General features: G+C 37.0%; 1 protein-coding gene across 4 annotated transcripts in view; it reads left to right on the top strand.

Moving 5' to 3' along the window:
• Positions 1-17,205, top strand: part of LOC136858151 (uncharacterized) — a 271,168-nt gene that overhangs the window by 73,377 nt on the left and 180,586 nt on the right. For all 4 annotated transcript variants that reach the window (XM_067137479.2, XM_067137481.2, XM_067137478.2 and 1 more), the window contains exon 5: positions 5,782-5,900. In XM_067137479.2, the coding sequence (XP_066993580.2) occupies positions 5,782-5,900 (119 nt within the window). The remainder of the gene's footprint in view (positions 1-5,781; positions 5,901-17,205) is intronic.

Genomic DNA, 17,205 nt, shown 5'->3' with positions numbered 1-17,205 from the left:
ATGTTGAGAAGTTTGGAGGATCCCCTGATATTTATGAAGTGCCTCATTGTTGTTGAAATGCGTAAAATGACTAATTGATTCAAATATATCCATTGAAATAATAATTGGAACAACAGAACCAAAAATTGGCATAGACATAATAGAGCTTTTAGAAAAATAGCTTCGTAACGTAGGCTTTTGTATTATAGTCATTATCATATTAAGAGCAATCGCAACATACACCTCTTCCTTCGTGACTGGTTTACAATCCCGCATTCTGGTGGAAAATAAATAAATACTTAATTGTGAATCTATTGAAGTGCGATACGGATCATGAACCTGATTTTATGTAATTCTGGAACGAAGTCGTAATAAGCCCCTAGATCGGATTCTTTCCTCAGCATATAAATTTGTTTCACAAACTACTAGTTCCATAACTCGTGCTTAAAGAACATCTTAAAACCGCCACACCATCACATTCCCCAACTGCTCCATTCTGAGGTCCTAGGTTCCCTATAAACTGTTCTATTTGACCCACGTAACTACACAGGTTTTCCCATCAAAATGTATTAGCCGTGACATGCAGATTGCCACTCTGCACACTATCAATCATATCTGATTCCAAACCGAGTACGTCACATACAGCGATGTCATCCACATCACTCAAATCACCATTTGAATCTAACAAACTTTCATCAGAACCACTCAACTGTTCTAAAACATCCTCTATTTCCACACTTGATAACCTGCACTTGTTTGTAGAAGCCATCTCCACTCACGGAGTGCAAGAAGCGTGTGATAAGGAGAAAGGATGGGGAAAAAAACAGGCTCAAGAGAGCCCTGCATGGATAAAATTTATGATTATGTTGACAGGTTCTTCTCCGAGAGGAAATAAAGGTATAATGCAAGAAGTGTGCTTAGTAGCTGCCAAATAGCAGACAAAAACACTGTTTACCCCTGGTGGCAGAATATCACTCTAATTTCAGTGACAAAACTCTTATCGAAATACGGATCAAGGTATATCGTTCGAAAGCTCAAACCTTCCGCTTCAAGGAGAAATGAGTCAAAACACAAACAGCTTTGATTGTAACTGCTAGATCGCAATAGAGTGCACGCGTGTACCGCGCGAGCAGTGCTCGTCACTCCACCGTGCGCGATGTTCACTGCATGATGAGCAGTGCTCAGCACTCCACGCTGACAGGTTAACAATCTTGTAAAGGTTGCTGAGGCGGACATCTGTAAACACCAGAACTGTTAAATACAATGGCCCATTAAATTATTGTAGTTGGTTGTCAATAAGGATCAATTGTTATTAATCAGAACAGATGTCTGGCAAAGGAAAAGAGGATCAAACCACTGTTTAGTAAAGAAAACGAAAGATAAGAAAAGACTTACCTTATATAAGACTTGACCTCCTACAGGAATGTGCACCACACTGATTGCGGTATTGAACCAGAATGTGTTGGTAGGAGTATTGGCTGGGGTAGGGGTGGAAGAGGGGAAGTGGGAAAGGGATGTGGGGATGAGAGGCTGGTAGGGTATTGGAGTTTCTGTTCGCATTGTATTTGTGTTTATTATAGACTGGAATGATTACCTCATATAAAATGTTAGGACTTTCAGAAAATTCTTTAAGGTTGCAATTGGAATTAAGAATCTTGTTCCAAATTGATAAAATAATTTTCAAAAATGTTGAACAGAGTACTTTTGTCCATATCTTGTCCAATAGAAGTTAACTTATGATTAGAATCAGACATATGTTGAGCCATGGCAGAAAACCAATTATGTTTTTCAGCACTGACATTGTCTAAATAATGCATTGTGAAGCTTCTGCCTTTACTATAATTAATCACATACAGTCGTATCAGCACACTAATTTTTTTTATACGACTCTATGTGATTAATTATAATAACAAGTACTACCATCAGCACTGTTACTAAGATGGCTTTGATGTTTTATAATGATTATAAAGCTTCTGCCTGTCTGACAAATATATGTTGCATCACAGTTATTGCATTTTAGTTTGTAAACTCCAAAATTAAAAAATTTATTATGTTAATTGATTAAGTGCATGTTGTAAAAGATGGAAGAATTGTTGTTGTTGTTGTTGTTAATTTTGTAAGCTATATTCAAATTATGTTTCTTAAATATGTTGGTGATCTGATATATATATATATATTATCATTTTTAAACGTGAAGGACGAATACGTATCATCGACGTAAAACCTATCTGTGTCGGTGTGACGTAAAGAAAATTTAAAGAAAAAGAATACATCCTTTTGGGTATAATTTCTTTGGTTAAAGTGGAAGAACATCCATTTTAAATTTTATTAACTATTTTTCAATTAACTTTTTATTATACCCATTATTTCTAGCTATTGCATCAGTTTCCTTAATGGCCACAAAATTAATTTCCATGTATGTAAAGCTGCATGCAAAAGCTAGTGAGCTTTTAAAATACCAGCTATGATATAAAGAAAATGTAATAAATATCAACAAAATCCATTGTACAAATGCCCTAGAGATTTTTTACATTGGTTCAAATTGATCCAGCCGTCCTTTAGGTTAGGATGAATTAAAACACTTCTAATTACTACTGTGTATTGAAACATCTAATATGAATAGATACATGAAAGTTAGGGAAAGTGTTAAAGTACCTGAAATGTGCAGTAGATATTAAGGCAGCTAAAGAGAAAATGTTCTAGTGTTTAAAAGAAAATCACCATCACCACCATAATAGTAAATTTTGTTTTTATTTTCTGCTTATCTCTCAATCTAAAGGCAACATAATTAGACAGAAAATCACTCAGCAATCTAGGCACAGGGAATTCAGGTTTCAAAGAGAGAGGAGATGTGCAGTTTCATTCCACCGAGAATCCCCATGGTGGAATGAAACTGTCCAAACAGCAATAAAGGAGAGAAATAAAATGAGGAATTGAAGAGATAGGGAATGTCATAAAGGTGTGGCAAGGAATGAAGAGAAGTTAGAAGAACTCGATTAGCTGTACCGAGATCTGAAGCTTAAAGTGAAAAGAATAATTTCTAATGAGGAAAAGAAAACTTGGACTGAATTTGCACAGAAACTGGAAGAGCACAGCAAGAACAACAAGGAATTAGTATATCAAGTGGTGAAAACAAGATAAGCAACTATGAAGGAATAAACACCCTAGAGAAAGAAGATGGAAACATCACTTGGAATGACAGAGATAAGAGATGAGATGGGACAGTATTGTGAAAAAAAATATAATAGTGTAAATGGAAATATCAAGCAAAAGCAGAACATGACAAAAGAAAATATTCTAAATGTGGAGCCTCCTATAACATGGCTGGAAGTGGAAAATGCCTTAAAAAACAAGAGCAAAGCCAAGGCAACAGGCATAGATGAGGTAAGTGCTGACATGATCAAGGCTGCTGGAGTGCATGGATTGCTATGGTTGTTTATGGTCCTAAAGACCATTCAGAAAGAAGAAAAACTACCCAAAGACTGGACTAAAGGAGTCATCGTCCCTCTATTTAAGAAAGGAGTCAGACAGAAACCCAGCAAGTACAGAGGGATCACTTTTCTATCTCTTGGACTCAAAATAATGGAATGAATCATAGAACAGAGATTAAGAACCATCATTGAACCAAAGCTTGAAGAGGAGCAGTATGGTTTTAAAAGGAGTAGGTCAGTAACAGATCTAATATTTTCTCTAAGGATGATCATGGAGAAGCACTGGGAAAGAGGAAAATATGTCATCTTTATTTTCCTAGACATTGTTAAGGCATACGACACTGTATAGAGACCAAAAATCTGGGAATGCCTTGAGACTAGATCTTTACCATGTGCTTTAATTAATAAAGTCAAAATGCTATATGGCCATTGCCAGAGTTGTGTCCAAATAGGGAATGGATATTCAGAGTGATTTGAGACTAGGCAGGGGGTACAACAAGGCAGTGCATTATCTCTACTTTTATTTATCATTGTAATGGATGAAATAATGAAAAGAGTTAAGAAACTCAACAACTCGGAGTTTAAAGTTCTTGCCTTTACAGATGATGTGGTGATATGGGGTGATAGTGAGGCTGAAGTACAACAGAAGCTGAACGACTGGAATGCTATATTCAAGCAATTTGGTCTTAAGTTAAGCAAGTCCAAAACGACAGTGTTGCCTATTAGTTGACAGAACATCCATACTAACTTCACTCTAGATGGATCCAAGTTGGAACAAGTCCATTAGTTCTGTTATCGTGACAGTGTAGTCATAACAGATAGCTGACCATCTGCAGAAATCACTAGTAGAGTACAGAATGGAGCACAGTTTTATCATCTTTGGGATAAGCATGTTCCATTAATATCAAAATTAGTACTCTACAGAAGCTTTTCTGTACAAGTTACCACATACAGTCTAGAAACCTGCATCCAAACCAACAGAAATATCAGCAAACTACAAGCACTGGAAATGAAGTTCTTAAGAACAATGATTCAGAAAATGAGGAGGGACAAAATAACAAAACAAAACAAGAAACAATGAGATTCGCCATCTTCCTCAAGTGAAAAAATGCCTTAGTGAGATTTGTGTCAAACCCAGACTGAAATGTTTTGGTCATCTCAAAACAGTGGACCCATAAAGAACAGCTAGAGTGTCATTTGAGAAGGAAATCGAAGACAAAAGATCAAGAGATCGGCCAAGGAAGAGATGTATCGATCAAATTAGAAATGATCTAGCTGGACGAGGTCAGGCTTTGCAGCAGGTTATGAAAGTAAACCTCTACATGGGCAGAAGTAAAAGGAGAGCGTTCATTCACCGCATCCGGGAAAGTGGAGCTGGTTCAAGAATAAGAAAATGAAGAGAAGGAGATGTGCAGTGAACAAGAGAGTGAAAAAAGCTACCATCAACATCAAATTAATCTAATGGTCATTTGTGACATTTTTTAAATCCTGAATGAAATTTTCACGCATCAACTGAAATGAGTTTATAAAGGATATGATGCAAACTTAATCATTATTTCACCGGATGAGTTGGCCGTGCGGTTAGAGGCATGCGTCTGTGAGCTTGCATCCGGGAGATAGTGGGTTCGAATCCCACTGTTGGCAGCCCTGAAGATGGTTTCCCATTTTCACACCAGGCAAATGCTGGGGCTCTACCTTAATTAAGGCCACGGCCGCTTCCTTGCAACTCCTAGGCCTTTCCTATCCCGTTGTTGCCATAAGACCTATCTGTGTCGGTGCGACGTAAAGCCACTAGCAAAAAAAAAAATAAAAAAATAATAATCATTATTTCCTTGAAAGATTCAAAAATGTTTTAAAGTAACGAAAATACGCTTGTTACAGAAGCACATGGATTTGATTCCCTATCAGGGCGTTATGAAATTCAGAAATTAAATTACTCCTGGAGAGGCATATGGCACAGAATTTCATGCAGTCTGCATTAAAAATAAGTCCAGGATGATTGAATCCTGGAGGCACATGGAGTGTTAAACACTCTTTCCTACTTTTGTTTTGAGGTTAAACTGAAATGAAGTATTACATTCCAGTACTTCAGGCCTGTCTTGGTTTGTGCTGTATTTAGTGTTTTTCAGTTAATGTAGTATGTTGCTATTAATTATTTTTGTTAGTTTTAAGTCGGTATTGAAACAGATTCATGTCTCAGTATATTTGCATTAAATTGTTCTTTTAAAACTAAGGATAAACTGAGAGTGAAAATCAGATATTATGGAATTTCTAAATATGAATTAAATCAACACCTGATTTTTGCCCCAATCACTAGTGTGTATATTTTGTTTCTTTTCTTTCTTTACTAAGAGAGAGATGGTGCCCACAGGTGGGTGGTGGACTTTCAGTAGGCTATGGAATCTTGGAGACTGCTATCAAAGAGGCAGCTGAAGAAGCATCCATTCCCATTGAACTGATGGAGAAACTGTGTCCTGCTGGTTGTGTATCGTGAGTCTTATGTCTTTACATTTTATATTCTTTCCTTGATTCTCCCTAAAACAATGCTTTCCTTGGTCTATTATCACTTTAAATTTATAGTTGTGTAGCTGTTCAGACAGAGATTTTAAAAACTAGGCAAAATGAAGTTTTCACAACTTTTGTAATAGACCAAATACCAGTGGCTGGGCAGCCAAGTTATCCAGCGGGGCACAACTTATAAATATGGACAGTCAAGTAGAAACTTAAAGTATCGGTTGCAAAATATAACACTAATGCGCATGTGATAAATACACTAACAATAGACTTGTGGATCAGCTTATCGTCGGTGTAAATGCAATCTCTGCTATGTGCAAAACACAAACTTTTCAGGAGAGACTAAAAACTACTTGGAGGTAAGATCGGAGATCAGATACTGTGGAAAAATTGTTAATTGAGCAGGATAAGGGAGCCGAATTAAAGAAGAATCGAACCAATAATATATTATCACATCAAGATATTGTGTATTAGGTAGGCACATGACAGGTTTTTCATGAAATTAGAATTCACATAGCAGGTTTTATACAAAATGTTCTGACTGATATTCATTTTCTATAAATTACAAATATTTATCAATTTAACGTGCAAATGAAAATATTGACACTAAAGTAAACAAATAAAGAGTTGGTTGTGAATACTTCAATAATACATTAACATGCTCGTTATTTCTTGTAAGGAAGATTGTTGTAGGATGAGTGGTAATCAATCGGAAACAGGTTGGTTAAAGTAAGCCAACCTTCGTACTTTCCTGCAGAGATTTTTGTTTGTGTTGGTTTCAGGACTGTTGCTACCCCCACGGATCCTGATGCAAATCACAGTTTTATTGGAAGAAGCTGGTACTCAGACGTATAGGCATAGATATCAAGGATAATTTAATAAAAAACCACCTATTCAATACTTTCCACGTTTAATGTGGTTATTATCTACATGATTTTATGTAGACTTATTTGGTCAGGTACATGTTTCACCCATTATTTTGGGCATCTTCAGCCTGTAAACAACCTTTAGGTCAAGGTTTGGGACCTTTTTAACCAATATAAACATACCAATATATACACTATTTACAACATATACAATATATACAATATATACAAACATAAGTTAATACAGTTAAGTTTTTTGGTCCTAATCTATCTAATATGAAAAATGTCCAAAACTAAAATGGATCTTCTTTTCGGTAAAGAGGATTGCATATCGGGGTTTATGTGACCCCTATATCATATTAAGTTCTTGACGTACCGTGTCTGGTGACAGGATGTGTCGTCAACAATAAGTGGAGATTTGAACTGATTGTTGCTTGTAGGTTGGTCAAGATTGAAAATATAAATTTAAATTAAATGTGTTTTAACTTGGCAGTTCTATTCTGGTTAACTTAAAATGTTCAAAAATAAAAATAAAATGAAACGGATCTTCTTTTTTAAATCATAGAACTGGAGCTTGTTTGACCCACGATTTTCATTTTCATGTTCTTGACGTAACTAATATTTAAATGTGTTGTCATGCACAAGTGGAGATTTAAAAGCCGATTGTTGTAGGTAGACTGGTCATGAACGTTGTGAATGAAACTGTTAGCGTCTTGATTTTGGGTCTCGTGTAACGTCAAGGAATTGACAAGAGTACAATATTAAGCTGTTTCATAGTTTTAGGCTGCTGCTTAATTGAGAAGAAACATCCTAGACACTTGATACAGTCTTGTGTGAAAATTGTTCCCGTTGATGTGTTGCTTGGTCTTTGGGAGGGATCTTAAGAATATCTGTAATGAAGTAGAAAAATAATTTTGAATTAAAAATATAGAGCACGCGTTGTGATAAAATGTATTAAATTAACACCTCTTAACTGTAAAATGACTTACTTGTTCAATTAATACTAGATGGACCTGTCTGTTCCGGCAGCACCTGTCTTATCACCATTTCTACTCCTGGCATTGTACTGGTGCGGTAATGGAGGGGCGGGGCATGGAGGGAGAGTGGGGGTAGGCTGGTCTATGGGCGTGTGTGCTGTTGCTGGAGGGGAGTTTCTAGAAGCAATATGGGCGGGTTTAACTTTTGGCATGATGGATGAAGCATTTGAGTGTGGAGATTTAAATAATTGAGGGATTTTGTTTTGATCTGAATTCACGATATTAATTAATCTAGGTGTTAATTCGTACAAAGGATTTTTAATTTCATTGACGTTGTTGAGATTTTTATTGTAGGTTTGGTCTAAAAAGATGTGTAGGTTTTCCAGTTCATTCATTAATTTCCCTTTACCTATGCTTCTAATGATGGTAAGATCTTTCTCTATGGATGTAAAATGATGGCCCGTTTCTCTCATATGTTGGCTCATCGCTGAGTACTTATTGTGTTTTTGAGCGTTATAATGTTCCAGATATCTCGTGTTAAAGCTCCGGCCAGTCTGTCCGATATAAGAAAAATCACATTGTGTACATGTTAGTTTATATATGCCGGACCTTGAATAATGGTTTCTATTGTGATTGACCTTGTTATGGTTAAAAAATATGAATCGATTGGTGTTAACTGTCCTGAAGGCTATATTGATATTGTGCTTCTTTAAAGTATTTGCGATCTGATGGACGGCTGGGTTGTTATATGTAAATGTGGCGAAACTAGTTTTTTTTAGGTTTTTCTGGGATGAGGTTAGTGGACAATTTAATTTTGATTTTATTAATCAAACGGTTGACCATATCTATTTTAAACCCGTTGAGTTGAGCAAGATTCCTTGTGTACTTCAGTTCAATTTTTAAATTGTTGGGAGAAAGAGGAATTTTTAAAGCTCTATAAATTAAATTATAGAAAGAGGCTTGTTTTTCGGACTTGGGGTGTAGGGATGAATTCATAATAGTTAAGGGAGAGTGTGTAGGTTTCCTGTATATTTGAAAATCGAAGGTATTATGTCCGCGTGTAATAGTTAAGTCCAAAAAGTTTAATGAGTTCCTAACCTCATCCTCTTTAGTAAACTTAACATTGGGGTCAATTTTGTTTAGGGACTCCAAGATCTCGTCACTATTAGTGACATTTTTGTCGAAAATTATGAAAGTATCGTCTACAAATCTCAGCCATAAACATACGCCTTTTATTTGTGTTATAATTTTTGTGTGTTCTATTGTGTCCATATAAATGTCTGCTAAGATGCCAGAAAGAGGGTCGCCCATCGCTAAGCCTTTTTGTTGGTAAAACTTTCCATTGAAAGAGAAAAAGTTGTTGCTTAAGACAAAATTTAATATCTTCATGAATTCTTCAATTTCCATCTTACTAAGGCCGCTGTATTTATTGATATTATCACTGATAATTCTTACAGTTTCTTTGAACATTTTAAGTTAACCAGAATAGAACTGCCAAGTTAAAACACATTTAATTTAAATTTATATTTTCAATCTTGACCAACCTACAAGCAACAATCAGTTCAAATCTCCACTTATTGTTGACGACACATCCTGTCACCAGACACGGTACGTCAAGAACTTAATATGATATAGGGGTCACATAAACCCCGATATGCAATCCTCTTTACCGAAAAGAAGATGCATTTTAGTTTTGGACATTTTTCATATTAGATAGATTAGGACCAAAAAACTTAACTGTATTAACTTATGTTTGTATATATTGTATATAATGTATATGTTGTAAATAGTGTACATATTGGTATGTTTATATTGGTTAAAAAGGCCCCAAACCTTGACCTAAAGGTTGTTTACAGGCTGAAGATGCCCAAAATAATGGGTGAAACATGTACCTGACCAAATAAGTCTACATAAAATCATGTAGATAATAACCACAATTAAACGTGGAAAGTATTGAATAGGTGGTTTTTTATTAAATTATCCTTGATATCTATGCCTAACGTCATCTTCAATACGGAACAATAATGAGAGTTGTTACTTGTAACTCAGACGTATGTCGAAGTTGGAAATGAATAGAGCCATCAGTTAAATATTTCGGAACATGCTTGGATCGCCAGGGATGAGTGTTGACATGGCTTTGTAGTTCTTGAAAAAAGGTGTGATCCAGATTATGTATCATATACGGCTGTTTCCTTCTTGCCAGGTGAACCCTTGCAATAAAATCACTTCGGACATATAACGGAGCTTTCAAATAACGTTTCAAAGTAAAATGCACACTGTCAACTTCCATAACTGTATGCCCTTCCATTAGGTAAAGCTGCTCGATGGTTAAGTTTCTTCTTTTTATCATGGTGCTAATAGCTGATGGTAGTACCTTGCTTCTATTTTGGTAGCCACAACCATCTGATATTAACCCATTCACGTACCATTTAATTGAACTTACTTGTGCCTTGGTGTACCATTTATTTTCATTACTTTACATGACATCACCGACACTGAAAAAGCAAGCTTTACAGCAACACTATTTATTTCACCAGTTGCGATGTATGAATGATACTCTGGAGTACTACTTACGTGCTCCCAGTTCCAGTCCCTATCGTGTAAAATATGTTTAGAAGCCGTTGGTGTGGCATCAGTTGTAGGCCTAAAATTCAGTGACATACTTGCCGGCAAAACAGCACTTTGTTCACCTCTATCAGCACTCACGTCACTGTCACACGAACTACTTTCACTACTTTCATTGCCACTAAATTCTTCGTTGCTTATTTCTATATAAATGTCACTCTCTTTTCAAAATTCCCTTGTAATCGCTTTGTCACTCAACTTGGAGCCAGCCATGATTTCGCTTACGATGAGGTTGCTAAGATACAGGTCCAGGTCATTCTTTCCACAGAATAACTGCACAGGAGTGCTTATCGAATACATCAATGAAATAAAACAGTGCTTCCATCTGTCAAGAGGTTACCTTACTAATATCAAATCCTTTCACAAAGGAAACCAGCTAGGAGCGGGTCTGGAAATAAACACTACGCGCGGACGGAGAGATCCGTCTTTGTACTGGAGTGCAGTCGAAAGCCGGGACGGAGAGATCCATCTTTGTACGGGAATGGGTTAAGGTTACATGAGTTACTGAAGGGGATAAACTTCCATAGTCATCAACAATTCATGTACCAAAACTACTTGTTGAAATGCCTCCGTTGGCTTCATGGTACTATATCGCCCCATTTGTGACAGTAGCTAGTGAAATTGTGTATTTCTTTTTTAGTATAGGGCATTCGCTTCCAGTTACGGAGCAATACGAATAGTCTGAATGTCTATTGTCATATGGTGAGTGTCAGAGGCATTCTTCTGTACAATTGCCTTTGCAGTTAACGCTTCATCGTTCGTGCGCAGTGTATTTATCAAGGTCAAGGATTCCCAATTATACATAATGACATTGATTTTTTCGAGGCATATGTGTCCCGAATTTTTCTTTTCAAGTTGTCGCACAAACAATGATCTGGGCCCATGAGGCACTCCTCTTTCTTCACATTAATCACAGTGCATGCCGTGCATATTTTGAAATGATAGAAATCCACTTTCAATGTACGTCTTGCTGGTGGATGATAAATCAAGGGTTATGAATTTCATGTTGTTGGTCCGTATTGAACTGAGAATAACATATGAGTAGTAACACAGTAAAGGTTTCCACCTATTCAATACTAATATGTATTTACAATATTATAAATTACATGGAACTAGTTACGACCCACCTAGGGATCATCATCAGCCATATTAAAGCATACATAAGTTTTTTGTCGAATCCTAAAACATGTTATTTTTAACTGTAATAATTTATAAAGTGAAGTGTGGTAATGAGATGAGAAATGTTAGTATGGTACAGGTGAGTAGTGATTAATAATAATACGAGAAATATATATACAAAGAAGTTTGGAACAAAGTACAAGTGGTGTAAAAATATAAACACATGGATGTCAGTAGTCCTCGTACTAAAGAATACAATGTAAAATAACACATATAAACATATATACAAGTATGTACAAAGTCTGGAGAGTAAAAAGTGATACTCTTTTAATGCCGAGTCGGCTTGACACTGATCAGCTTAAGCGTAGAATTAGGCATTTGGTGTATTAAAGCTGTGTTGACCGGCTGCGTTGTTGATTGTTGGACGTGAAGTTATTTTTGAATTTCTGGTTAAGAAGAAGGTGGATACTGCGCGTGGATGTATTAATTCTCAGTTCTTAGCGGAAACCAAATTGGACCTCGCGCTGCGGTGTGTGTAGTATAGCTGCATCAGGTGAGAATTAATACATCCACGCGCAGTATCCACCTTCTTCTTAACCAGAAATTCAAAAATAACTTCACGTCCAACAATCAACAATGCAGCCGGTCAACACAGCTTTAATACACCAAATGCCTAATTCTACGCTTAAGCTGATCAGTGTCAAGCCGACTCGGCATTAAAAGAGTATCACTATTTACTCTCCAGACTTTGTACATACTTGTATATATGTTTATATGTGTTATTTTACATTGTATTCTTTAGTACGAGGACTACTGATATCCATGTGTTTATATTTTTACACCACTTGTACTTTGTTCCAAACTTCTTTGTATATACAGGGTGAAGCGTAATTTGCGCACTCGGGCGTCGCAGCGCGACGCCTCACATGCCGGCAATAAAAAAATGTCTCTTACAAAATTTCGTCTTGCGAGTACATCCGGTAGAAAACGGACGTTGAAGAGTAGCAATCTGGCAACACTGTAACCATATGTAGGGTAACTACCGCTGTGAGCACGTTCTCGTCGTGCTGTACAGTTGGTGCAGTGGGTAGAGGTTTTGGTTGGCATGCAGGAGGTCGATGGTTCGATCCTGGGTTGAGGCGCATTTTTTATTTGCTAATTTCCATCTGACATTACCTACTGTAATACAGTAAGACACCGTTTCTGAGGTGACATGTATCGTACATTTACAACATTTTGTAATGCTTAAACAACAAATACCTGGTTAGACTAATAAGAAATAGACAGCTGAAACAAACAGGTTTCACATCTAGTAGATGAAGTGGTGCGAATAAATTCACCCTCACGACGTGGAAAGGGCGCCTTTCAAAGCTGACCAATGAAAACGATTGCTCGTCCATTTCTAGGATCGTAGTATGTGAGTGCAAATGGTTTCTAGAGGACCCACTGCAATCGCTGTTGACGATTAAGATGCCAGATACCATACCACCTGTACTACATTTACGAAAGAAAAAACATACGCCTGAACCCAGGATCGACCACTCGACCTCCTGCATGGTAACCCAAAACTCTATCCACTGCACCAACTGTACAGTACGACTAACTCCTGTTGACAGAGGTAGTTACCATACATGTGGTTACAGTGTTGCCAGATTGCTACTCTTCAACGTCGTTTTTCTGCTGGATATACTCGCAAGACGAAATTTTGTAAGAGACATTTTTTTATTGCTGGCATGTGAGGAGTCGCACTGCGACGCCCGAGTGCGCGAATTACGCTTCACCCTGTATATTTCTCGTATTATTATTAATCACTACTCACCCGTACCATACTAACATTTCTCATCTCATTACCACACTTCACTTTATAAATTATTACAGTTAAAAATAACATGTTTTAGGATTCGACAAAAAACTTATGTATGCTTTAATATGGCTGATGATGACCCCTAGGTGGGTCGAAACTAGTTCCATGTAATTTATAATATTGTAAATACATATTAGTATTGAATAGGTGGAAACCTTTACTATGTTACTACTCATATGGTGGATGATATGCGATAGTGGTTGGGAACTTTTGGTATTAGTGCCAACCATTCCAATAAATATTTTCTGTTGTTTTCAGCTTCTTTGAATTGTCCACTTCTCAAGATTGTGTCATTAGAAGCAGCAGAGGTATTAGGCTGGGTGTCTCGATCTTCTTGCTTCTCTTCATCAGTGTCTTCGCTGTCATTGCTTTCTCTCTTGTCAGTCATCCATAGAAGGAAACAATTTCATTTAATGCCCAGTGTGACTAGGAACATTAGTCAACAGACTCTTGTCTATGTTGGCAAATAACAGTCTTGAAAATGCTAATTCTTATTATGTCACAGGCTGATTAAAAATCCAATATCCAAATTGTGGGCATCTTATTTTGCAATGCACTAAGAATCAGGGTTGCATAAATTTGTACATCCAGTGTCTTTTATTTACAACGGGAAGCCAAAATAACAAGCACATTTTGTCAGTTTCCACGTTACAGTCCAACACCGCAAATATTACTCATAATTTACGGATGCATATTCTCCACTGGTGCTTCAAATATTGGCAGCAATAACTCATAGCATACTGGGGGAGAATAATCACATTGGCAGTCAGTATCAGTATCTTGAGTATTCTAAGGCTATTCCAATATTTGCGAGGGTGATAATATTGTTTCCATGGTCTGTGGGAAGAAACTCCATTCACTTTACAATATTTGCCAGTAAATACTGCCATGAAACATTAAGGTTGTTAACACAACACTTCAGATTTTATTTAATATCTTAATTATTATAGAGAAAACTTGCCTTTCATATTAACAGGCCTGTAATAATTTCCCACACTCACATACACTTAACACATCTCAACAATGAACTACACAGCACGCCATGTGATATTGTTTACCATTTCGTACTGACATGTCCTTAGAATACCAGTGATGTACAGTTTCTTGCACATAGCAAGTATTAACTTACAGCTTCCATGCATTGGCACATAGCAGGTATGGTTTCAATAGAAATTACACAGAAATGAATGATGACTGCACTAAACAGACATTACAAGTCGATCCACAGTGGTGTCATCTATGAGACTGCATATTTAATTGAAAACAGCTATTTTTGTACATAGCAGGTATTGCATTTACACCGATGTTATCCTGTTTACAGTTGGTGGCAGTTAGATATTAACACAAAGGAAAAAGGCAGTGAAAGGTGGGGTCAAAGTCACAGGAACATGAACTCGCGACCTCTCCATTTCTGGTTGAGCGTTATTTCACTGAGCTAAATGGCCAGGCATAAAGTGATCCACATTTCATTTATAACCTGTTACCCTACAAGTCAAGTAATAAGGAATACACTAACCTCCCCATTTATAGATGAAGTCCATTCTTCAATCCTTTGCTTGAGAGAAAATACTTTGATAATTGTTGGTTTAAGTCAGGAATCGAACGTATCATTTTACTTTCAATTGAAAGCATGGCCAAGGCCGTTAGTCTGTCTTGACTCATCGTATTCCTCAAGTAGGTCTTTATTTGATTTAGAGTTGAGAAACACTTTTCACTTTCCTCTTTCAACATCGGGATTGTAACAATGATGCTCAGTAACCTAACGCATTCATTGAACGTGGTGTCTTGCATATTGTTGTGCAGGAAAAGTTGCAAAAGCACCGCAGCTCCATCTGCCGCGCACACATCTACCCTGGAATATAACACTTCAAGCTCGGCCCTGAGCCTGGCTTTGTTCACTTTCGGGTATGTATTTACAGTTGATGCGAAATCTTTTTCCGGAAAGCGACTACAAAACTCTCCAAAATTGATACCCGAGAAAGGTTGGCAGCTGCTAAATGGCCTGTGAAACAAAATCTTTCTTTGCATATAGTAAAATAGTATCACATTTTTCCAAAGCAGAAATTTGTTTTTGTTGCGGGACAGTTCGCTGCCTCTTAGGAGGAACTGGAGCTTCATAGTTGTCAGTTTCCTCTACATCAGAGCGAAGCCTTCTGATGCTACGAAAAGTTTGCTAGGAATTCAGATACCAAGACAGGGTCAATATTATGCATCTGAATTTGGGAGAACAGTATATCCACATAAGGCATCACTCCATGGGAGAGATTCACCAATATATGGAGTCAGAATCATTCAGTAATCTGATACATCCTGAAGCCTGTCCTACAGTGTTTTGATCTTTCTCTGTTTCGCATATTGTTTGGAAGCATTCAATCAGGACGTCTCTGTTTTCAAACACTCTATTGACAATGCGTCCTGAAAGTTCCAACGCATGGGAGCTGTTTTCGGTAAACGGTGCATTACAACTGTATCTGTAGTTCAGTGTGTTTACTAGAGCTACTGAAAAAGGAGGAAATTCCGTGAATATCGCTGAAAAATATTTTCACTTGTATTATATCGGATGTGGCTTTCTGCATAATCAGATTTCCTACATGAGCATAACAATGAACAAAATTAGCTTCATTATATACTTCCTTTATGCGTGTGGGGCCGATGACCTAGATGTTAGGCCCCTTTAAACTACAAGGATCATCATCATCATCATCAAGATTTATGCGTGCTTGTACACCAGTCTGCGCACCGCTCATTACACTAGTCCCATCAAATGTTTGACAAATAAGTTTTGTCTATACCCAACTTAGTTTACTCAAAATCACAGAGCTTATACCTTCATCTGTATGACTGGGCACCAGAAAGAAACCCAAAAACCGCTCATGTATTTTGCCATTTATATGATAGTGAAGTATAAGCACCATCTACATTTTCATTGCATTGTTGGTTGTTTCCTCTGCTTGGATAACTAAGTAATTAGCAGCACTAATTTCTTTCATTATAAATGTATGACATATTTTTAGCATAGCATCAAGTATATCATTCTGAATCGTCTTCAACGTACCCTTAAAAACCGTTGCAGATTCTAAATGTTCTTGCATTGCGATATCCATGCTAGCTAGAAAATCAATTAAACCGTGAAATATTCCAGGATTGTCTGAATTGGTTGATTCATTATGGCCACGGAGCACAAGTTCAAACACACTGCAGAATTTCACACAATCAAGCAGGCAAGATAAAATGTATCTATTTTTGTCGACTTGTTCATGCTGTTTACGAAGAGAAAATCTGTACCTACTATCAAGTTGCATCCTTATGTCCAGCTCACCTAGAAGTGCGAGATCCATTTCATTGTTTAAATATTTCTTCGACTCACTGTGTTTTTTCAGTTTTTCATTCAAATACTTCAAATCTTTGACATCTGTTGTGCTCCCCGCATTGCCACCACCAAATAGAATGCAAAGAAAACACAAAAATGTATTTCTCTCTTCACACCCACATAACCATTTTGCTTTAACATACATGCCTCTATTAAATTTTGTGCTGAAATTCCTGTTTTTCCTTCTGTCTGTTGCATAATAATCATATCAGGTCGCGGTGATCCTAAACTCTTGGCACAAACTCTCGTCTCAAAATTTAATTGCTTTCCAATTAACTCACTTACTTTATTCATTTTGAAATAAACAAGCACACAAATACTCAGTATAACAACACTGAAGAGAATTCACAGGTCACACCCAATGTTATTGTAACCAACTTATCAGTAGCGCCTCGAACAAATGAGAACGCGTATAAGCGCCGGAACAAAATGTTACTGTTGCTAATTATTGGTCACTTGG

The sequence above is a fragment of the Anabrus simplex genome, chromosome 1 (assembly GCF_040414725.1).
Source record: "Anabrus simplex isolate iqAnaSimp1 chromosome 1, ASM4041472v1, whole genome shotgun sequence".
Lineage (NCBI taxonomy): Eukaryota > Metazoa > Arthropoda > Insecta > Orthoptera > Tettigoniidae > Anabrus > Anabrus simplex.
This window is presented reverse-complemented; position numbering and strand designations above follow the sequence as displayed.